Here is a 22,805-nt window from a genome sequence, read left to right as displayed (position 1 = left end):
GTGCCATGGGATTTTGAAAAACCCAGTGTCGTCAAAAACGTGATTTTCCTGTTTTAGGCCTATATATATTTGGAATAATACTGTGAAATTGTTAAAACGATGATAATGCCATTTTAAGTTAAGCGTGTAAGAGCTGTTTGAAAGTTAAGCCTGTTTTGGTGGGATAGAGTTTTGGCTAGTCTGGTTAAATCACCAGGCAGAAAATCTGCTAATAGACCAATAAGAAAGCGAGTTCCAAACCTCTCTTCCAATAACAGCACATTTTCAGCATTCCCCTCCCCACTCAGACCAGTCCCAGAAAAGTCCTAACAAAATTCTTGCTTGAGAAATTGCTCTTTGCTATTTTTGTTTATTTTGTACCATTTCTATTGAAAACAATCACAGTAAGGCACTTAGTTGTTACCCAGAAATGATTTGATAAGGAGATTAAAAACAGTGGCGTTGGCGCGGCCTCCCGAGTGGCGCAGCGGTCTAAGGCACTGCATCGCAGCGCTAGAGGCGTCACTACAGACCCAGGTTCATTCCGGGAGTCCCATAGGACGGCGCACAATTGGCCCAGCGTCGTCCTGGTTAGGGGAGTGTTTGGCCTGTGGGGCTTTACTTGGCTCATCGTGCTCTAGTGACTCCTTGTGGCGGGCCGGGTGCCTGCAGGCTGACCCCGGTCTCCAGTTGAATGATGTTTCCTCCAACACATTGGTGCGGCTGGCTGGCGGGTGTTAAGGAGCGTGATTAAGCGGGTCATGTTTCTGAGGACGCATGACTCCACCTTCGTCTCTCTCTCTCTCTCTCTCTCTCTCTCTCTCTCTCTCTCTCTCTCTCTCTCTCTCTCTCTCTCTCTCTCTCGCTCTCTCTCTCGATCTCTCTCTCTCGAGCCCGTTAGGGAGTTGCAGCAATGAGACAAGAACAGAAATTGGGGTAAAATATATATTTTTTAAATAAACAGAGGCATCGGACCTTTAATGACCAGAGAGAGTCAGGACACCCGTTTAACAGCACCCTACACAATGCAATGCCCCCTTCACTGGCCATTGACATCTCCTAAGACCAGAGGCAAGAGTACCCCCTACTGGCCCTCCAACACCACTTCCAGGAGCATCTGGTCACCCATCCAGTACCAACCCTGCTTAGCTTCAGAGGCAAGCCAGCAGTGGGATGCAGGGTGTTCTGCTGCTGGCTATGATTCTGGACTTGCTAAGGTGAGAGAAATTCATTTAGTTCTGACTCTAAGCCTTCACTCCTGATTGTGAAATTGCTGTTGGCAGGGTGTGTGTGTCCTGGATGATGAAGCAGTCAGAGGTGCAAATGAAGTGCCAAGACGAGACCTGAGACCAGCTACGGCATGAGAACGGCATGAGGCCTGAACAGAGATGACGTCTAAAAGACTCAAGAGAGAGAGAGACAGACAGAGAAAGATCGAGAGGGAGAGATAGCGACAAAGAGAAAGGGTGAAGGAGACAGGAAAAGAGAGAGAGACGGAGTAACAGAGATTGTAAAAAAAAAAAAAAATCACAAACACGTGTTCAGCGATTATCCCACAGACAAGAGGTGAGGGGGAGATGAGGATTCTATTTAACTAGGCAAGTCAGTTAAGAACCCATTCTTATCTACAATGACGGTCTACACCAGCCAAACCCGGACGACGCTGGGCCAATTGTGCACCACCCTATGGGACTCCCAATCACGGCTGGATGTGATACAGCCTGGATTTGAACCAGAGTGTCTGTAGTGACACCTCTAGCACTGAGATGCAGTGCCTTAGACCACTGCGCCACTCGGGAGCCCCCATATATAAGAATGGAGTAGAGAATTCCAAGAGGGGTCGTTTTGGATGAAAGGGGGAGAGATGGATGGAGGAAGGGTAGGGTAAGAGAGATTAGAGAGTGGGTAAAGGGAGGTGGAGAGCAGGGAAGACAGTACCAACGGACATTGAGCAGAGTCCCTCTCCTCCCCCTCTCTAAACCCTGTTGATTGATCGGAGGGCTTAAGTGTCCGTCGAGTGACATATAGCCAAACGATAGCCAATCAAAAAGCAATCTGCCACGGCAAAACACGGCCATCCATCAGACACAAGACCCCTGACCTCTAACCCCTAGCCCTCTAGTCTCCTTCCAAACAGTCGGTCTTCCCTGATGGAGAAACTTGAGAAGAGATATGGAGAGAGGAAAGATATATTAGAAGAAAACAGAAGCGAAATCAGCACTTTCTCCTCAGTCCCTGCACAGATGTGTCTGATTCAGGCATCAGGGGACAATTTGGACCGTTTGAAACATTCACACTTTAAATAAGTGCACTGAACACTCATTAGAGTATTTCGTTTCTCTCTCCCACACACACACAGATGAGCAGCTTCCTCTCATAACATCACCCACACACACCCCACTGAGCAGCATCTGCACTACTTACCAAAGCCGTACTATGTGTGTGTGTGTGTGTGTGTGTGTGTGTGTGTGTGTGTGTGTGTGTGTGTGTGTGTGTGTGTGTGTGTGTGTGTGTGTGTGTGTGTGTGTGTGTGTGTGTGTGTGTGTGTGTGTGTGTGTGTGTGTGTGTGTGTGTGTGTGTATGTGACTGTAGACCTGTAGCCTCTGGTTCCACTGGCTTTCATGTCACTGACTGGATTTGTTTCATTTAACTAAATATCTAGTTAATTAGCCATTGTGGGAAAGAGTACCCTTGCCAAAATAAAACAACAAAGTTTTGGAAATAATCCGCCTTGGTGTGTGTTTGGTGTGTGTGCTTGTTTATAGGAAATCTGTGCTTTGATGAGATATTCCACAGAGTGATTGGCTTGGCTCACTCTAGAGCTTCCACTCAGTCAGACCAACAGAAGCTGCAGCAACACCCCCTACACCCCTGGCACTCCCAACACTCCCAACATTACCAACACTCCCAACATTACCAACGCTCCCAACATTACCAACGCTCTCAACACTCCCAACACTACCAACACTCCCAACATTACCAACACTACCAACACTACCAACACTCCCAACACTCCCAACACTACCAACATTACCAACACTCCCAACACTACCAACACTACCAACATTACCAACACTCCCAACATTACCAACATTACCAACACTCCCAACACTCCCAACACTACCAACACTCCCAACACTCCCAACACTACCAACACTCCCAACATTACCAACACTCCCAACATTACCAACACTCCCAACACTACCAACACCACCAACACTCCCAACATTATCAACATTACCAACACTCCCAACACTCCCAACATTACCAACACTCCCAACATTACCAACACTACCAATGCTCCCAACACTACCAACACTCCCAACATTACCAACACTCCCAACATTACCAACACTACCAACATTACCAACATTACCAACACTCCCAACATTACCAACACTCCCAACATTACCAACACTCCCAACACTACCAACACTACCAACATTACCAACATTACCAACACTCCCAACATTACCAACACTACCAACACTACCAACACTCCCAACATTAACCAACATTCCCAACACTACCAACATTACCAACACTCCCAACATTACCAACACTCCCAACACTCCCAGCATTACCAACATTACCAACACTCCCAACATTACCAACACTCCCAACATTACCAACACCCCCAACATTACCAACACTCCCACCACTCCCAACATTACCAACACTCCCAACATTACCAACACTCCCAACATTACCAACACTACCAACACTCCCAACATTACCAAGACTACCAACACTCCCAACATTACCAACTCTACCAACATTACCAACACTCCCAACATTACCAACACTCCCAACACTTCCTATACTTCTGGTACCCCCCAACATCCCAACACCCCTTATACCCCCAGCACCCCCAACATCCCTCATACCCACAACATCCCAACACCCAAAACACCCCCAACATCCAAACACCACTTATACCCCCAACATCCCAAAACCCCTTTTTTCCCCCTGTAAATAGCTTATGCAAAAAATGCTTTTTTGTTGGCTAATTTAAGTTCTAACAGTTTTTTAAATTTTTACCTTGGTATTTTGTTTATGGTTAAAAGTAGGCCTGTTATAAAAGCAATAGCATTAGACTATTGCTGTCATTTGTTGGGTAGGCCTACGGTAGCCAATCGCCTTTGTTGGTAATTGCTGCAATGTAAGCCTGTTCAAAACTTTTTTAAGGTTTCATTCTGTGGAGCCGTTTTCATTGGCCATATTAAGATCCAGCTACAATGTTGTGTTTGTCGCAATACAATTGAATTACCGGTCGGCCTAATATGCTATTCGCATTCAAACCATGAAAAGGAAAAACCAAAGAGGGCAAGATTCAAAACTTAATTTAATGCTGCAATATAATAACCTGGTCGTATTTCCCCTATAAACAATGACTTGACGTACTTTGATATTACCATAATAAAGTTACGACATTATTGTTCAAGTTTGGTGTGGTATGGCTATTATAAGGTTGAGCTACTGCAGGCCTATGAAGGCAGTGCACACCGGCATTTCAACCGACTCTGACAGCTGAACTTGAGGTGACGAAGAACGTTCTAGATCTACTAGAGCTACTCCTTCAATCTAACAATATAATATATATCTTTATAAAACATATTCTGATAGAAAATGTACCAATTCGCCTCCTTCTGTATGCCTACATCTGTATGTCATTGATATGATTTATTTAAGTGTCATACACCTACCGGTGCCCAGCCCACGGGCTTTACAAGACACTTCAGAACAAAATAACATTTGACAAGTTATACAAATGATACGCATACAATAATCATGGCAAGTACAGCTACCATCTAGCCACACTACACAAAAAGTGCATTTCTCCTCCTCCTCCAGTCATTGTGAACAAACTGAGCAATCTCAAACACGCCCTGTCGAAAAAAGAAGGGAAAAAAAGATTTCAAGCCTCTGCTCGCCCCGTAACCACAATACTTCAGGCTTATCGACAAAAATGTTACAAAAGAGATCGTCATACAGAGGGCAATAAAACACTAAATTGATTTCGTTTTCGATTTCCACAAGATCACACAGTAGGCAAATTCTCTCCTCTTTAGGCACTCTGTTAAATCTACCCATCTCTATAGCCAGAGGGAGGGGGCCGGATCTGACTTGTGCACAAACTGACCTTCGTTTTTTTGTTAGGTCCAGGCAGACATATGGTTCAGGGGTGTAGTTCTCTTTGATGAGAGTGTACTTTCTAAGTTTAGGTTTAAACCAAACATCAACTGCCTATTTTTCCTTGTGGATCAGAAAAAGCTTGTCCTTGATTTGGTTAACACCACATGGTAATTTGTTACTGATTATAAACTGGGTGGTTCAAGCCCTGAATGGTGACTGGCTGAAAGCTGTGGAATATGAGACCATATACCACGGGTATGACAAAACATGTATTTTTACTGTTCTAATTACGTTGGTAAGCAGTTTATAATAGCAATAAGGCACTTTGGGGGTTTGTGTATCCGTGGGCTGCATCCGGCCTAAGAACAGCCCTTACCCATGGTATATTGGCCATATACCGTCCCAGCTTTAATATATATATTGAAAATCAGTTTCACAAAAAAATAGATAAAAATTGTATGGCCCACGGATAGTTATTAGTAAGGTCACAGTCTAACACTTTTTTTTGTGATTCTATGTTCTGGCATATTTATCAGTCTGTTCCAAAGACTTACCATGTCCCCTTTTTTGCCTAACCACACATGGTTCCCAAACCCATATCTCCACAGATGGCTACTACCGTACGGCACTAGTAGCCTATCTGACAGTTATAAAGAAATCCATGACGATGTGGGGAACATGGCGCCGGCATATCTCTATCTAGGCCTAAGCTTGTCTCCTTGAATATACATTATGTTATATATCATACATTGGACTCCTAAGTCTTTAGGCCTATATGCATGCAATTCCCTGATGTGTTTAGCGCTCAAATATCCGACAGCGGTGAGGTCGATAAAACCGATAAAACAATAGACTATAAAGTTTTGAATATGCTACGCGTCGATCCGAACCAGCACGGGGTCTGTTTGGGTCTGTTTTCCATGACCATTTCCGGAATGGGTCTCCGTAAAAAAAAAGAAAAATGTATTCATGCATATCGAGTTGGGCGGGAAAGCTAAGGATCAATTTCGTAACGGGTCCAACTGACACCACAAAAAAAAACGACATTCCTGACACCTCCAACACCCCCGACATGATGGGCCCTGGTCAAAAGTAGTGCACTACACAGGGAGCATGGTGCCCTTTGGAATGCAACTAGCTCTCTCCAACAGAAGAAAGGTGGGAGATGAGTAATCCTATAGGTCCATCTGTACTAAGATATTACACACTCCCTCACACACAAACAGATGGAGGTGAAAGGTGGGAAGAGTTTGGATGGATGTTTGAAATAGAGGGGCCTGGAGACCTCAGCTGTCATATCTACATCCTAAACACCATAGCCCCCTCCAAGCTCGTCACCAAGCTTGGGACCCTTGGGACTGAACACCTCCTTGGATCCAGGACTTCCTGATGGACCGGCCCCAGGTGGTGAGGGTAGGCAACATCACCTCCGCAACGCTGACCCTCAACAAGGGGGCCCCACAGGGGTGTGTGCTTAGTCCCCTCCTGTACTCCCTGTTCACCCACGACCGCGTGGCCACGCACGACTCCAACACCATCACCGAGTTTGCTGGCGACACGACGGAGCACGCCCCCATCCACATCAACGGGAATGCAGTGGAGAGGGACGAGAGCTTCGTTCCTCGGTGTCAAAATCACTAAGGACTTAAAGTGGTCCACACACACGCACACAGTTGTGAAGAAGGCGCGACAGGGCCTCTTCCCCTTTGGGTGGTTGAAAAGATGTGGGATGGGCGCTCAAATCCTCAAAAAGTTCACTGCTTGATGTGGCAACTGCACCGCCCTCGATGATTGGATGGTGCTACAGAGGGTGGTGCGGATAGCCCTGTATAACACTGGGGCCGAGCTCCCTGCCATCCAGGACCTTTATACCAGGCGGTGTGAAAGGAAGGCCAGGAAAATTGTTAAAGACTCCAGCCACCCAAGCCATGTGCTCTCTGCTTCCGCATGCCAGCAGTACTGGAGCAACACATCTGGAACCAACAGCCTCCTGAACAGCTTCTATCCCCAAGCCATAAGACTGCTAAATAGCTAAATTGCACTCACTCTGTGCACACTCTACACACTGACTCTGTGCACACTCTACACACTGACTCTGTGCACACACTCTACACACTGACTCTGTGCACACACTCTACACACTGACTCTGTGCACACTCTACACACTGACTCTGTGCACACTCTACACACTGACTCTGTGCACACACTCTACACACTGACTCTGTGCACACACTCTACACACTGACTCTGTGCACACACTCTACACACTGACTCTGTGCACACTCTACACACTGACTCTGTGCACACACTCTACACACTGACTCTGTGCACACACTCTACACACTGACTCTGTGCACACACTCTACACACTGACTCTGTACACACACTCTACACACTGACTCTGTGCACACTCTACACACTGACTCTGTGCACACTCTACACACTGACTCTGTGCACACTCTACACACTGACTCTGTGCAAACTCTACACACTGACTCTGTGCAAACTCTACACACTGACTCTGTGCACACTCTACACACTGACTCTGTGCACACTCTACACACTGACTCTGTGCACACTCTACACACTGACTCTGTACACACTCTACACACTGACTCTGTGCACACTCTACACACTGACTCTGTGCACACTCTACACACTGACTCTGTGCACACTCTACACACTGACTCTGTGCACACACTCTACACACTGACTCTGTGCACACTCTACACACTGACTCTGTGCACACTCTACACACTGACTCTGTGCACACACTCTACACACTGACTCTGTGCACACTCTACACACTGACTCTGTACACACTCTACACACTGACTCTGTGCACACTCTACACACTGACTCTGTGCACACTCTACACACTGACTCTGTGCACACTCTACACACTGACTCTGTGCACACTCTACACACTGACTCTGTACACACACTCTACACACTGACTCTGTGCACACTCTACACACTGACTCTGTGCACACTCTACACACTGACTCTGTGCACACTCTACACACTGACTCTGTACACACACTCTACACACTGACTCTGTGCACACTCTACACACTGACTCTGTACACACTCTACACACTGACTCTGTACACACACTCTACACACTGACTCTGTGCACACTCTACACACTGACTCTGTGCACTCTCTACACACTGACTCTGTGCACTCTCTACACACTGACTCTGTACACACACTCTACACACTGACTCTGTGCACACTCTACACACTGACTCTGTACACACTCTACACACTGACTCTGTACACACACTCTACACACTGACTCTGTGCACACTCTACACACTGACTCTGTGCACTCTCTACACACTGACTCTGTGCACTCTCTACACACTGACTCTGTACACTCTCTACACACTGACTCTGTGCACTCTCTACACACTGACTCTGTGCACTCTCTACACACTGACTCTGTGCACTCTCTACACACTGACTCTGTGCACTCTCTACACACTGACTCTGTACACTCTCTACACACTGACTCTGTGCACTCTCTACACACTGACTCTGTGCACTCTCTACACACTGACTCTGTGCACACTCTACACACTGACTCTGTACACACTCTACACACTGACTCTGTACACACACTCTACACACTGACTCTGTGCACACTCTACACACTGACTCTGTGCACTCTCTACACACTGACTCTGTGCACTCTCTACACACTGACTCTGTACACTCTCTACACACTGACTCTGTGCACTCTCTACACACTGACTCTGTACACTCTCTACACACTGACTCTGTACACTCTCTACACACTAACTCTGTGCACTCTCTACACACTGACTCTGTACACTCTCTACACACTGACTCTGTACACTCTCTACACACTGACTTTGTACACACACTCTACACACTGACTCTGTGCACACTCTACACACTAACTCTGTACACTCTCTACACACTGACTCTGTACACTCTCTACACACTGACTCTGTACACTCTCTACACACTGACTCTGTACACACACTCTACACACTGACTCTGTGCACACTCTACACACTGACTCTGTGCACACTCTACACACTGACTCTGTACACTCTCTACACACTGACTTTGTACACACACTCTACACACTGACTCTGTGCACACTCTACACACTGACTCTGTGCACACTCTACACACTGACTCTGTGGACACTCTCTACACACTGACTCTGTGGACACTCTCTACACACTGACTCTGTACACACTCTCTACACACTGACTCTGTACACACTCCAACACACACACTCTCTCTCTCTCTCTCTGTCTCTCTGTCTCTCTGTGTACTGTAGGTTAATGCCTGAAGGTGTGCTTGCAAATCACTCTGTGACACTGAGCCATTGGGAGGCGAGGGAGGCTGGAGGAGGAGAGGGGAACAGAGAGACGAGGCTGGGAGGACAAGATAATGAGATTTCCATATGAGCCTGCTGGCTGCAGCTCTGAATGCTTGGCAGATCACACTCTAACATGCTGACCTCTAACATGCTGACCTCTAACATGCTGACCTCTAACATGCTGACCTCTAACATGCTGACCTCTAACATGCTGACCTCTAACATGCTGACCTCTAACATGCTGACCTCTAACATGCTGACCTCTAACATGCTGACCTCTAACATGCTGACCTCTAACATGCTGACCTCTAACATGCTGACCTCTAACATGCTGACCGCTCGCGTCGCAAAATACATTTAGAAATCCATGTTATTCAATTATTGCACCCACACTGCTCGCGCGCGTCAACGAGCATCTGCGATGCCAAGGGTTAAAATAGAACTCCTTTCTATTTCTGACGTAGATCGCGCTGAAAGTCCTGCCTCTCCCATCTCCTCATTGGTTTATAGAAGCAGGTACCCACGTGCCATCTCCTCATTGGTTATACCCACGTGGGCGATTGAAAGACGAAATGTTTTGCCGGTTGTCGTGGTAATACAATGAAAGTTTAGATGCCAATCACCATATAATTTCAAAGATGAAAAAGCCTGGAAGGAGGAGAGATGACTAGAAACGATTCGGTTGACCGTTTTATGTGTGGATTAATTGTCGGAGTAGAGGATTTTGTGCATTTCAGATAAAATAACAACTCAACGTTTATATCCCAGGACAAATTAGCTAGCAAGTGCAAGCTAACTAGCGAAATTTCCATACATGTTTAATGCTTTTCGACCTGTCCCCAAATTAATGTCATTGGTTCAGAGTTTGTTTTGATATTTTAACCTGCGTGTCGTGATCGCGTTTGGTATGGGGGGACAAAATAAATGTATGCACGATAGCGCACGATGGCGCAGGCGCGCAGCCGGTTTGGGTTCCGTGTAACGCTCTCTCTCTCTCACGCGCACACGCACACACACACACACACACACACACACACACACACACACACACACACACACACACACACACACACACACACACACACACAATCATTATATATGCTGCTGCTACTCTGTTTATCATATAGCCTGATGCCTAGTCACCTATACATATCTACCCCTACCACTCCAGTATTGTAAATATGGTATTGGAACTGACCCTGGAACTGACCCTGTGTCACGCCCTGACCTTAGAGAGACTTTTTATGTCTCTATTTGGTTTGGTCAGGGTGTGATTTGGGTGGGCATTCTATGTTCTTTATTTCTATGTTTGGTATTTCTATGTTTTGGCCGGGTATGGTACTCAATCAGGGACAGCTGTCATTCGTTGTCTCTGATTGGGAATCATACTTAGGCAGCCTTTTTTCCTTAGGTGTTTGTGGGTAGTTATCTTTGTTAGTGTCACGCCCTGGCCTTAGTATTCTTTGTTTTCTTTATTATTTTAGTTAGGTCAGGGTGTGACATGGGTATTTATGTGGGTTTTTGTAGTGTCCAGGGTGATTGTAAGGTTTAGGGGGTTTATTTAGAGGAGTTGGCTTTATGTTTAGTATAGTTGTCTAGCTGTGTCTATGTTGTGTGTAGTTGTCTAGGAAAGTCTATGGTTGCCTGAATGGGTTCCCAATTAGAGACAGCTGGTTTCTGTTGTCTCTGATTGGGAGCCATATTTAAGGTAGCCATAGGCTTTAGTTTGTTGTGGGGAATTGTCTATGTAGAACGTTTGTAGCCTGTATGTATGTGCACAACGTTTGTAGCTTCACGGTCGTTTTGTTGTTTTTGTTAGTTTGTATAGAGTTTTGTGTCGTGTTCCTCTTCGTGGTGTTAATAAAAGAAGATGGCTTATTTTCCAAATGCTGCGTTTTGGTCCGTCTCTCAACCACACGATCGTGACAGTTAGTGGCACTATAGCCCTGCTAAGCTTGACGGTCGTTTCTTTGTTTCTTGTTTTGTTGGCGACATTTAAATATAATAAAGGAAAATTTGGTCTCCTACCTTGGTCTCCTTCCGACGACGGCCGTGACACCCTGTATATAACTTACTACCTTTCTCGTGTTCTTCTTATTCAATATTTTTTTTTTTTTTTTTACTTTACTTTATTTTACAGTACTACGGATATTGTTTACTGCATTGTTGGGAAAGAGCTTGCAAGAAATACAGTTCACTGTACTTGTGCACGTGACAATTAAACTTGCAACAACATCAATACAGGGTTAATGGGGTGGGGAGGCAGGGGGGGCAGAAAGGGGGGGGGGAGGCAGGGAGGGAGGGAGACAAAGTATTTGTCAGGGGGAGATAACATCTGCATGGCTGAAGAGATCACAGAGTTGTGTGTGTTATATTGTGTGTGGGTGGTGTGGTGCGCATCTGTGTGTGGGACGTGTGCGCGTGTGCTCCCGTGCGTGTTACCTTTTTGAAGAGTCGTCCGGAGTCCTCGCTGACCTGGGCGAAGCGCGGTATGATGTTGTTGAGGTAGAGGTCAGAGAGGGTAGCGTGGTCTCGGCTCTCCCTCTTCACCTGAGTCAACAACAGGTTCCAACAGTTGACTGGAGACAGCACACTCTGCTCCTTCCTGTACGGAGAGACAGAAGGAGAATTGAGTACACCACAAGCTGCATCAGTATTCAAAGTGTTCAGCACTTGTATACCAGGGCGTTATGCATCAAAAGCCAACATGATTTCATTATCACTCCTCTCAATGAAACCAAAGATAGAAGGAAAAAACATACAAATGTGGAAAAGAGAGAGAGAGAGAGAGAGAGAGAGAGAGAGAGATACTTTATTGAAATATGGCTTAAAAGGCTGAGGCCTGAGGCTTACTTCTGAGTTAGACTGGTCAGAGCAGCATGCCACTCTGCTACAGAATAAAAATCTATCAACGCTTACTCACATCCCCTGAAGACCTTGACCCTCAACTTCGGACCCCAGGGCTCAGCAGCATACCCCACAGTAAACTCTGCGTAAACCCAAGTGCATCAACCATGCATACGCACACCACACAGAAGGGCTCGCACCCCCAGACACCCATCTCCTCAGCTGCCCTCTCTGGTATTCCTGAGACCTTCCCTTCAGCAACCCAGAGCTTAGAGACACATTCCCACTTCTTACCACTATCTGTGTGTGTGTGTGTGTGTGTGTGTGTGTGTGTGTGTGTGTGTGTGTGTGTGTGTGTGTGTGTGTGTGTGTGTGTGTCTCCAATGTTCCTGTGCTAGAGGGAAGCCTTCTCAGAAAGCCCATCCCAGTCACGCTGAGAGGGAATACAAGATAAACATTCAGATATAGAATAAGGTTGAGTATCATCGTTACACATTCTATACAGTCCCACTGGCATGAGATGTGGCCAAACGCCAACTCTAAAAGTCTAATAGACTTCACTGGCTGCACTGTGAAACTCCATACACACTCCTATGTGTGTGTGGGTGCGCATGTGTGTGTGTGTGTGGTGCGCGTGCCCAGATAAATGGAGATTGGAGAGCAGTTGTAAGTGTGTGTAGAGCAGGAGTCTCCAACCTTTTCTACCATGAAAGATATATATTTTTTTTTAAACAGTATCATGTCGCAAGCTACGTATTCATTTTTTTATAGCACATTCTTCTCTTCTCTACCTTGCAACTATTCCCTGGGTACTTGGTGTACAAGAGATGTGTTTTCTGTCAATATACCTGGTCAAATAATGGTTCTTAAACAACTTCAAGGGGGCCCCATAAAATGATATTCTGTTTTCTCGGTTTTATTTTTCCAGTTTTTTGTTATTTTCCTTTCGTTTCTTATTCTCAATTATTCATAGAGAAACAACAAAAATGGATGTTCTGAATCCATGTCAATGCTTAAATCACATCAGAAGACCAAATTTGAGGTTATAAATATATATTGTTTTGTTGTGTAATTGCCGTTTAATTGCGCATTAAGCAAGAGCGGAATGTGTAGTTCTAGGGATGTTTCTGGGTAGTCACTAGTTACCACAGCCACAAAGTCAGAAACCCTGTCTATTTGTACAGTTTATCTTCTTAAAATCAGATTTGAAACCTAACCTTAACTACACTGCTTGTCTCATGCCTAATAGGCTGACCACACCGCTCGCGTTGCGTTGCAAAATAAATTTAGAAATCTATGTTATTCAATTATTGCACCCACACTGCTCGTGCGTCTGCGTTGCCAAAGGCTAAAATAGAAGTCAGTTCTATTTCTGATGCAGATTGCGCTGCAAGTCCTGCCTCTCCCATCTCATTGGTTTTTAGAAGCAGGTACCCACGTGCCATCTCCTCATTGGTTATACCCACGTGGGTGATTGAAAGACAAACTTTGTTGCCGGTCGTCGTGGTAATACTATGAAAGTTTAGATGCCAATCACCATATAAATTCAAAGATGAAAAAGCCTGGAAGGAGGAGAGATGACTAGAAACGATTCGGTTGACCGTTTTATGTGTGGATTAATTGTCGGAGTAGAGGACCTTGTGCATTTCAGGTAAAATAACAACTCAATGTTTATATCCCAGGACAAATTAGCTAGCAACAGTAAGCTAGCTAAATAGGACAAATTAGCTAGCAAGTGCAAGCTAACTAGCTAAATTGCCATAAATGTTTAATGCTTTTTGACCTGTTCCCAAATTAATGTAATTGGTTCAGAGTTTGTTTTGATATTTTAACCTGCGTATCGCGATCGCGTTTGGTGTAGGGGGACAAAATACATTTATGCACGATGGTGCACGCGCGCAGCCGGTTTGGGTTTTGTGTAACCCTAACCTTACGTTTTGACTTTATGGCTGCGGTAACTAGTGAAAACCATGTTTCTGCTGTTAGGCCTAATATGCAAAACAATGGCCACACAACTGACCCCAATAATCATGATATCTTTGTCAGGTAAGCCTACTTTACAGTTAACATTTAATTGAGACGTGATCTAATTATCATGAGCATGGAGTAATAGACAAATTCGCGCACCAAACAGACAGACAGTGACAAAATTGCTGGAAATTAATTTGCAGATATCGTGTTACGTCTGGCTTTTTAAGCCAATAGCGGCTAACCAGGAGTGGGATGGTGTCAGGCTTTGATTGGATAGTAGCCGGTACCTTTATGCCTATGACAGTTTGCGATGGAACGCATGAAAAAAATGCATTTACTTTCAGAATTGCTTGGCGACCTACTCGTAGGTGGGCTGAAAGCTAATCGTGACTCGTAATCTACCTGTTGGAGACCTCTGGTGTAGAGAGTAGGTTAGGGCACCATGTTAGTTTGATGCAGAGTTACAGTCAGGGCACATGAGCAGAGACACTGTGAACCACACACACACACACACAGGCACGCCAACACACACACAAACGTTCTGTCTCTTTCTCTTTCTATCTCTTTCTCTCTCTCCTGGCTCAGGGAGGACACTAACTCAGCTAATCGCATCACACTAACCCAGAATGCAGTGCGGCGTACAATCCAGCGTACACACACACACACACTCCAACCAAAACACACACACTGCAAGCTATCTCGTACATGGATACACACACACACACAAGGTCCCATAATGGTCACAAGCGTAGACACTTGGACAAGAGGGCAAGAGTGTCCAGACAGACTTCACTATTACAGAGAGATTGAGAGAGAGAGAAACAGAGAGAGAGAGGAAAAGAGAGAGAGAGAGCGAGAGAAACAGAGACAGAGAGCGAGAGAGAAACAGAGAGAGAGAGAGAGAGAGAGAGAGAGAGAGAGAGAGAGAGAGAGAAACAGAGAAACAGAGAGAGAGAAACAGAGAGATAGAAACAGAGAGAGAAACAGAGAGAGAGAAACAGAGAGACGGAGAGAAAAGCTAGGTCTGGAAGAAACACTGCTCTACACACAGGAAGGCAACCTATTTCTATTGTATTTTTGTATATTATTTTTATGTTTTTTTAACTAGGCAAGTCACAACCATCATGTATTTGTGTGTGTGACTCAGTGTAGTTTGTGAGGATGCTGCCATGTGATGGCCTACAAGCCCTCTGTTAATGTGTGTGTATCCTGCATGATATAAATGATGTAAATTCCCTACTGCACTGTAAATCCCTACTGCATTGTAAAACTCTGTTAGAGATGCTGCTGGATGCTAAAGTGCATTCTTCCTATGTGTGTGTGTGTGTGTGTGTGTGTGTGTGTGTGTGTGTGTGTGTGTGTGTGTGTGTGTGTGTGTGTGTGTGTGTGTGTGTGTGTGTGTGTGTGCGTGCGTGCGTGTGTGTGTGTGTGCATGTCTGTGTGCGTGCCTGTGTGCGTGCGTGTCTGTGTGTGTGCGTGTCTGTGTGTGTGTGTTACGGATGAACAGAATGGTTTCAGAATGAGTGTAAATGGATGAGTGTGGTCTGTTCTGCCCTAAAGCACATATTTGGTATATGACACACACACACACACACACACACACACACACACACACACACACACACACACACACACACACACACACACACACACACACACACACACACACACACACACACACACACACACACACACACACACCGGGATAATGCAAGTAGAGTATTGACCCCAGAAGACACACAGTTAGAGAGACAGAGCATGTCTTTGACTGAGGGGGAGAGAGAGACAGGGGGGAGGTTGACTGGGGGGGGAAGTCTGGTGTTGATGGTGATGTAACGCTAGAGATGTAAGACCCAGGCACTGGGAACACTGGGCGAGTCATAGTGACTGGAGGCTGTGGGCTGTGTGATAGTAATATCATAGCTTATGGTAAATAGCTGTGAAAAGGACAGAGTGACTATTAAACCAGAACTCAACATATTCGGAACAAGAACTCTAAACACGGCTTGGGTAATCACTGTGTTTGTATCTGTCTGTCTGTCAGTCAGTCAGTCAGTCAGTCAGTCAGTCAGTCAGTCAGTCGGTGTGACATCCCGCCTGGTTGCGCAACCCAGCGCGTGTCCTCTATCGCCATGTGACCACCCCTTAACCCTCTACCCAGATGTCACCATGGCAACGCCAAGGCTGCCACTCCAAACAGATTTGGGCAAACACCAAATCTAAAAAAGTCTAATAGGTCGTTCAGACAAGACTTCACTGGTTGCACTGTAAAAGTTTTCCCAGGGTCACCTCTGACCCTAAGACATTGCATGGTCATACACGCACACAGACACACACGTTGTGCTTTTGGCTGGACTGACTGGATGTTTCCTCTAGTTAAAGTCTTCCTTCAGTGGTTCATACATTCCTGCAGCATTAGAGACATGGAGGGGCCAGGAGAGGGGAGGAGAGAAGCAAGCTGGGGTCCATCTCTCTATGTTAGTGGTCTCTCCACATTCAGCTCATGCAGTCTCGTTGCCACAGACACGCAGAAACACCCAGGGCAGCAGTCACAACGGGGTTAAACCACGCAACCCCCTGTTGCTCCAGTCACTATGGGGTTAAACCACGCAACCCCCTGTTGCTCCAGTCACTATGGGGTTAAACCACGCAACCCCCTGTTGCTCCAGTCACTACGGGGTTAAACCACGCAACCCCCTGTTGCTCCAGTCACTATGGGGTTAAACCACGCAACCCCCTGTTGCTCCAGTCACTATGGGGTTAAACCACGCAACCCCCTGTTGCTCCAGTCACTACGGGGTTAAACCACGCAACCCCCTGTTGCTCCAGTCACTACGGGGTAAACCACGCAACCCCCTGTTGCTCCAGTCACTACGGGGTAAAACACGCAACCCCCTGTTGCTCCAGTCACTATGGGGTTAAACCACGCAACCCCCTGTTGCTCCAGTCACTATGAGGTTAAACCACGCAACCCCCTGTTGCTCCAGTCACTACGGGGTTAAACCACGCAACCCCCTGTTGCTCCAGTCACTACGGGGTTAAACCACGCAACCCCCTGTTGCTCCAGTCACTACGGGGTTAAACCACGCAACCCCCTGTTGCTCCAGTCACTACGGGGTTAAACCACGCAACCCCCTGTTGCTCCAGTCACTACGGGGTTAAACCACGCAACCGCCTGTTGCTCCAGTCACTACGGGGTTAAACCACGCAACCCCCTGTTGCTCCAGTCACTACGGGGTTAAACCACGCAACCCCCTGTTGCTCCAGTCACTACGGGGTTAAACCACGCAACCCACTGTTGCTCCAGTCACTACGGGGTTAAACCACGCAACCCCCTGTTGCTCCAGTCACTACGGGGTTAAACCACGCAACCCCCTGTTGCTCCAGTCACTACGGGGTTAAACCACGCAACCCCCTGTTGCTCCAGTCACTACGGGGTTAAACCACGCAACCCCCTGTTGCTCCAGTCACTACGGGGTTAAACCACGCAATCCCCTGTTGCTCCAGTCACTACGGGGTAAACCACGCAACCCCCTGTTGCTCCAGTCACCACGGGGTTAAACCACGCAATCCCCTGTTGCTCCAGTCACTACGGGGTAAACCACGCAACCCCCTGTTGCTCCAGTCACTACGGGGTTAAACCACGCAACCCCCTGTTGCTCCAGTCACTACGGGGTTAAACCACGCAACCCCCTGTTGCTCCAGTCACTACGGGGTTAAACCACGCAACCCCCTGTTGCTCCAGTCACTACGGGGTTAAACCACGCAACCCCCTGTTGCTCCAGTCACTACGGGGTTAAACCACGCAACCGCCTGTTGCTCCAGTCACTACGGGGTTAAACCACGCAACCCCCTTTTGCTCCAGTCACTACGGGGTTAAACCACGCAACCCCCTGTTGCTCCAGTCACTACGGGGTTAAACCACGCAACCCACTGTTGCTCCAGTCACTACGGGGTTAAACCACGCAACCCCCTGTTGCTCCAGTCACTACGGGGTTAAACCACGCAACCCCCTGTTGCTCCAGTCACTACGGGGTTAAACCACGCAACCCCCTGTTGCTCCAGTCACTACGGGGTTAAACCACGCAACCCCCTGTTGCTCCAGTCACTACGGGGTTAAACCACGCAATCCCCTGTTGCTCCAGTCACTACGGGGTAAACCACGCAACCCCCTGTTGCTCCAGTCACTACGGGGTTAAACCACGCAATCCCCTGTTGCTCCAGTCACTACGGGGTAAACCACGCAACCCCCTGTTGCTCCAGTCACTACGGGGTTAAACCACGCAACCCCCTGTTGCCCACCAGCGAATAGCCGGAATACCAGGGGTCTCCACGGAATCACCATACACACACACACACACACACACACACACACACACACACACACACACACACACACACACACACACACACACACACACACACACACACACACACACACACACACACACAAAACCGGAAAATATGTGAGATTCCAGCGTGGCACCAGAGCTGAGCTGGAGCAGATGAGCTGTTAAAGAGCAGTTGTTAGAGAGAGCAGGATGGGGGAGAAGAGAGAGAGGGAAGAGGGTAGAAAGAGCGATAGAGAGGGGTGGGAGAGTAAGGGGGGGGGGCAAGACAAATATGAGATGCTGACGAAACAGTAGTATTCTCTCCTCCTCCCTCCATTCCCCCCACACTCCTCGCCCCAAGCATCGATCAGAGAGGGGAGGCGTGCTGTCTGCAGGAGACGTGTAATCTCCGCGGAGGTGTGATTGAGTCTGGAAGTCCAGACACAAACAGACAGGATATTGATCACACAAACACAACGTGGGGATCGTGTGTGTTTCACCAGGAAAAGTCCCCCTGTACCTCTACTAGATGATCTATTTCAGGAAGAGTGTGACTGGCTGGAACATGGCAAGATGGACAACAAGAAAGAGGAAGCGAAACGAAAAGGGAACAAAAAGGGAAGTAAAAGAGAAAGGAGAAAAGCAGAAGAGGAGTTTTAGCTCGAGTCAGTTAAACAAGTTCAGAGCAGCTTGCTTTCCCTGAAGACCTACAGATGTAGGACGTTCATTTGATCACACTTTGGTTGCTGAGAATTTTCCTGCACGGCAGGAAATGCGAACTTATAGTGGGTGAACTTCAAAAAGGCTTTTAAAGTTTGTAATTTAAAATGTCAGACTTGATTTGCCCTAACGGAAAATGTATCAGCCCTGACAAAAAGTGGACCATTCATTAGACTTCACATAATAATTCACATTTCCTGTTGCTGAAGGATTATTTTCCTGCTGTGGCAAACTGGCTCAAATTCAGATGTCTCCATGTCCACACAGTCAACTCAGTCACTCGCCAAGGTGTGTATGTGTGTGCCTGTCATACCGTAGTGCTGGAAATTGCCAAGGACAATACATAAGTATCACGATGTATTGCGATTCACACGATTCTATATGTATTGCGATTCGATACTGTGATTTTATTGGCGATTTCTCACCATATGGTACACTTCTAATGAATGGTCCCTGAAGAGGGACAAGAGAGAGTCATGAGAAAACGAGTTTTGATCAGACATGAAAATAAAAGTGCTGAAAACAAATTGGTTCCCTATTTAAAAAGAAAATGGAGAACAAGCTATGAAGGGAAAATACTGGCGTTTTGGTGCAGGTACAGCCAACTAGTGCAAAAATAATATTGCGTTATTGTCAAAACGATACGATATATCAACAGAAATAATATCCCGATATGTAACTGTAACGATTTCTTCCCCAATCACTGTCCACCATACCAGGCTTGCTAGTATTACTCCTAGTGCTGTTATTACTATAGTACTACTCTTAGAACCGTGTACTGTCAGCAGGCCGTCCCAAACCCATCACAGCTCAGCGCAGCGTGGTGTAGAGCAGAGCGGCCTGCCACACATTACAGCAGAGGATTATGGGTTTAGACAGGAAGAGGATCTGACAGCGGCCAGACGCTTTGGTGAGGGAGGCCACGAGACACTCAAACAGCGCCGACAGTGAGCCTCAATCTTTCCTTCTAATCCACTGGCTGTGTATCCATGTTATTCTCCCTGTCATATCACAGTGTTGAGAACCGGTATTATTAAAAGACCTGAAGGGTGTTTCCTTTCCTCTTCTCTCCTCTCCTCTGCTCTCCATTCCTCTCTTCTCCCCTTCTCTCCTCTCCTCTCCACTCCTTCCTTCTCTTCACCTCTCTTCCCCTCCTCTTCTCTCCGCTCCCCTTCTATCAACCTCTCCTCTCCTCTCACACAACAGGAGGAATTATAGAACCAGGTGTCACGCTGGGAGAGATAATCACCGTTCTGCTGTGTGTGTGTGTGTGTTTTTGGGCAAGGTTACACACTGCAAGGTGCTGCAGAGTATTCCGAGCACAAAATCACCACCTGGCATTGTTGGCAACGGGACACAAGTACCCACATGGACACACAAACACACGAGGACACACACAAAAGGACACAAACACACACAAAGGAAGACATGAGTGTAAATTCAAGTCAATGTTGCTCCATGTAAATATTCCTAGTGTTGACATGACAGTGTGGTGAGAAGGCAGACGGAGCGACAGTTTAAGAGGCATACACCAAGCCCAGCACTACTGAGTGTGTATGAGTGATGGATAACCCTGCACTGCCTGGACACACACACACACACACACACACACACACACACACATCTGGGTCAGTAGGGGGAAAACCTCACTCTGTCCAGAGATGACCAGGCCATGATCTCTCTCTCGCTCTTTCTCTCTCTGTAGTCAAACCCTCTTCAGATGATATCAGTTCACATCTCCATAAGCTGCTTACGCAACGCTGGCTTAACAGCACCGACAGAGTGGTAGTGTGTGTGCGTCTGTGTATGCGCATGTGTGTATTTTACTTGAGCTGGTGGTCCTTGGTGCTGCGTGTCTTCGTAAGGAACCTCTCGGCCAGTTTCTCCAGGTTACGACTGTAGTCCATCTCGACCTCCGCCTTCTTCCTGAAGAAGTCCTGCAGGTCCTGCAGCAGCTGCACCCTCAGCTCACACTGCTGGTCCAGACATTTCAACTGCTCCACCAGCTGGGCTCGGATCTCTACACAGGAAGGGAGGGGTTAGAGAACAGGGTCAGAAATGCGTGGCGCAGTCCTCGTTTCACAGGAGCATTGTAAAACAAGTTCTCTCACAGTGAACCGGCCTTAACGAATTTCGTTTATTTACATACCGGATTTGATGGGAGTGGGGGGGGGCTGGCCCGGTCATGGCGAGAAGGGATCCAGCTTTTGTCAAATTAACGTCAAAAGGTGTCTTTTTTTTTTTTGCTAACCCTAGCCGTTTGCCAAACCTTAACCTATTTAATTAATTAATTAAAATGTTAATGCCTAGTCTAAATTAAATTAGAGAGGCCTAGATTGTATTTAAAAAAAAATATTCATACAAATAGTCTATAATATAAAAAAATATTCATACAAATAGTCTATTATATTAAACAAATATTCTATTCTGAAGTTGTGTTTTATTATTGTGTAGGCGACCTGTTTTTCTAGGCTAAAGATGATTTATTGCAGGGCTGAAGACGCAGCGGTCAATGTTTCACTTTTCAATAAAACATTTAATGTTGTTATAAGAACATTGGTCTACTTTATTTTATTACAACTTTACAGGCTAATTTGTAGAGTGCCACATTTTTACTAACGGAAACCCTGCTATGTATGTGTTTGTGTGTGTGTGTGTGTGTGTGTGTGTGTGTGTGTGTGTGTGTGTGTGTGTGTGTGTGTGTGTGTGTGTGTGTGTGTGTGTGTGTGTGTGTGTGTGTGTGTGTGTGTGTGTGTGTGTGTGTGTGTGTGTGTGTGTGTCTATGTATGTGTGTGTGTGTGTCTATGTATGTGTGTGTGTGTGTGTGTGTGTGTGTGTGTGTGTGTGTGTGTGTGTGTGTGTGTGTGTGTGTGTGTTTATGTATGTATGTATGAATGTGTATGTGTGTGTGTGTGTGTGTGTGTGTGTGTGTGTGTGTGTGTGTGTGTGTGTGTGTGTGTGTGTGTGTGTGTGTGTGTGTGTGTGTGTGTGTGTGTGTGTGTGTTTGAGTAAGGCATCACACACACTGAATGGAGAGAGAGACTGAGGCCATGCCAAGCAGAGGATCCTGAGCGAATGTGAAGGCAGCATTTCAAGTCTTGAGGACACACACACGCATGATGCGAAACTGGATTAGGGATGACAGATGACAGACTAATGCTATGCTCTCATAGCTGCCTGGCAGACAAGAGGGCTTGAGATTCTATGAACCCCTCAGTCTTAAAATAACACACACACACGATCAGCGCTCACACAAGCACACACCCAAAACCGTACACACACGCACACGCACACACACACATAAACCGTTGTTCATGTCCTACCTTTACACCCCCTGCTGTATATGAAGCGGATGGCTTTAGCTTCCATATTGCTGAGCCTGAGTGAGTGTGGCCACTGTCTGACACTAACTCTCAGCAACTCTGCTCTGCTCTGCCGCTTACAGCTGAGAGGACAGT

The 22,805-nt window shown here is 46.5% G+C and overlaps 1 protein-coding gene across 4 annotated transcripts in view; it reads right to left on the bottom strand.

The window, feature by feature from the left end:
* LOC139535531 (SLIT-ROBO Rho GTPase-activating protein 2-like) overlaps positions 1-22,805 on the bottom strand; it is a 119,421-nt gene that overhangs the window by 23,854 nt on the left and 72,762 nt on the right. For 3 of the 4 annotated variants that reach the window (XM_071335020.1, XM_071335022.1, XM_071335021.1), the window contains 2 exons: positions 21,175-21,367; positions 11,921-12,083 (listed from right to left, as the gene is read on the bottom strand). In XM_071335020.1, the coding sequence (XP_071191121.1) occupies positions 11,921-12,083; positions 21,175-21,367 (356 nt within the window). Of the gene's footprint in view, positions 1-11,920; positions 12,084-21,174; positions 21,368-22,670 lie in introns of all 4 variants that reach the window. The other variant, XM_071335023.1, reaches the window with a different exon arrangement.

This window comes from Salvelinus alpinus, chromosome 12 (assembly GCF_045679555.1).
Source record: "Salvelinus alpinus chromosome 12, SLU_Salpinus.1, whole genome shotgun sequence".
In the NCBI taxonomy this organism is placed as follows: domain Eukaryota; kingdom Metazoa; phylum Chordata; class Actinopteri; order Salmoniformes; family Salmonidae; genus Salvelinus; species Salvelinus alpinus.
Note: the sequence above shows the minus strand (reverse complement) of the source record. Positions and strands in the feature narration are given on the sequence as shown.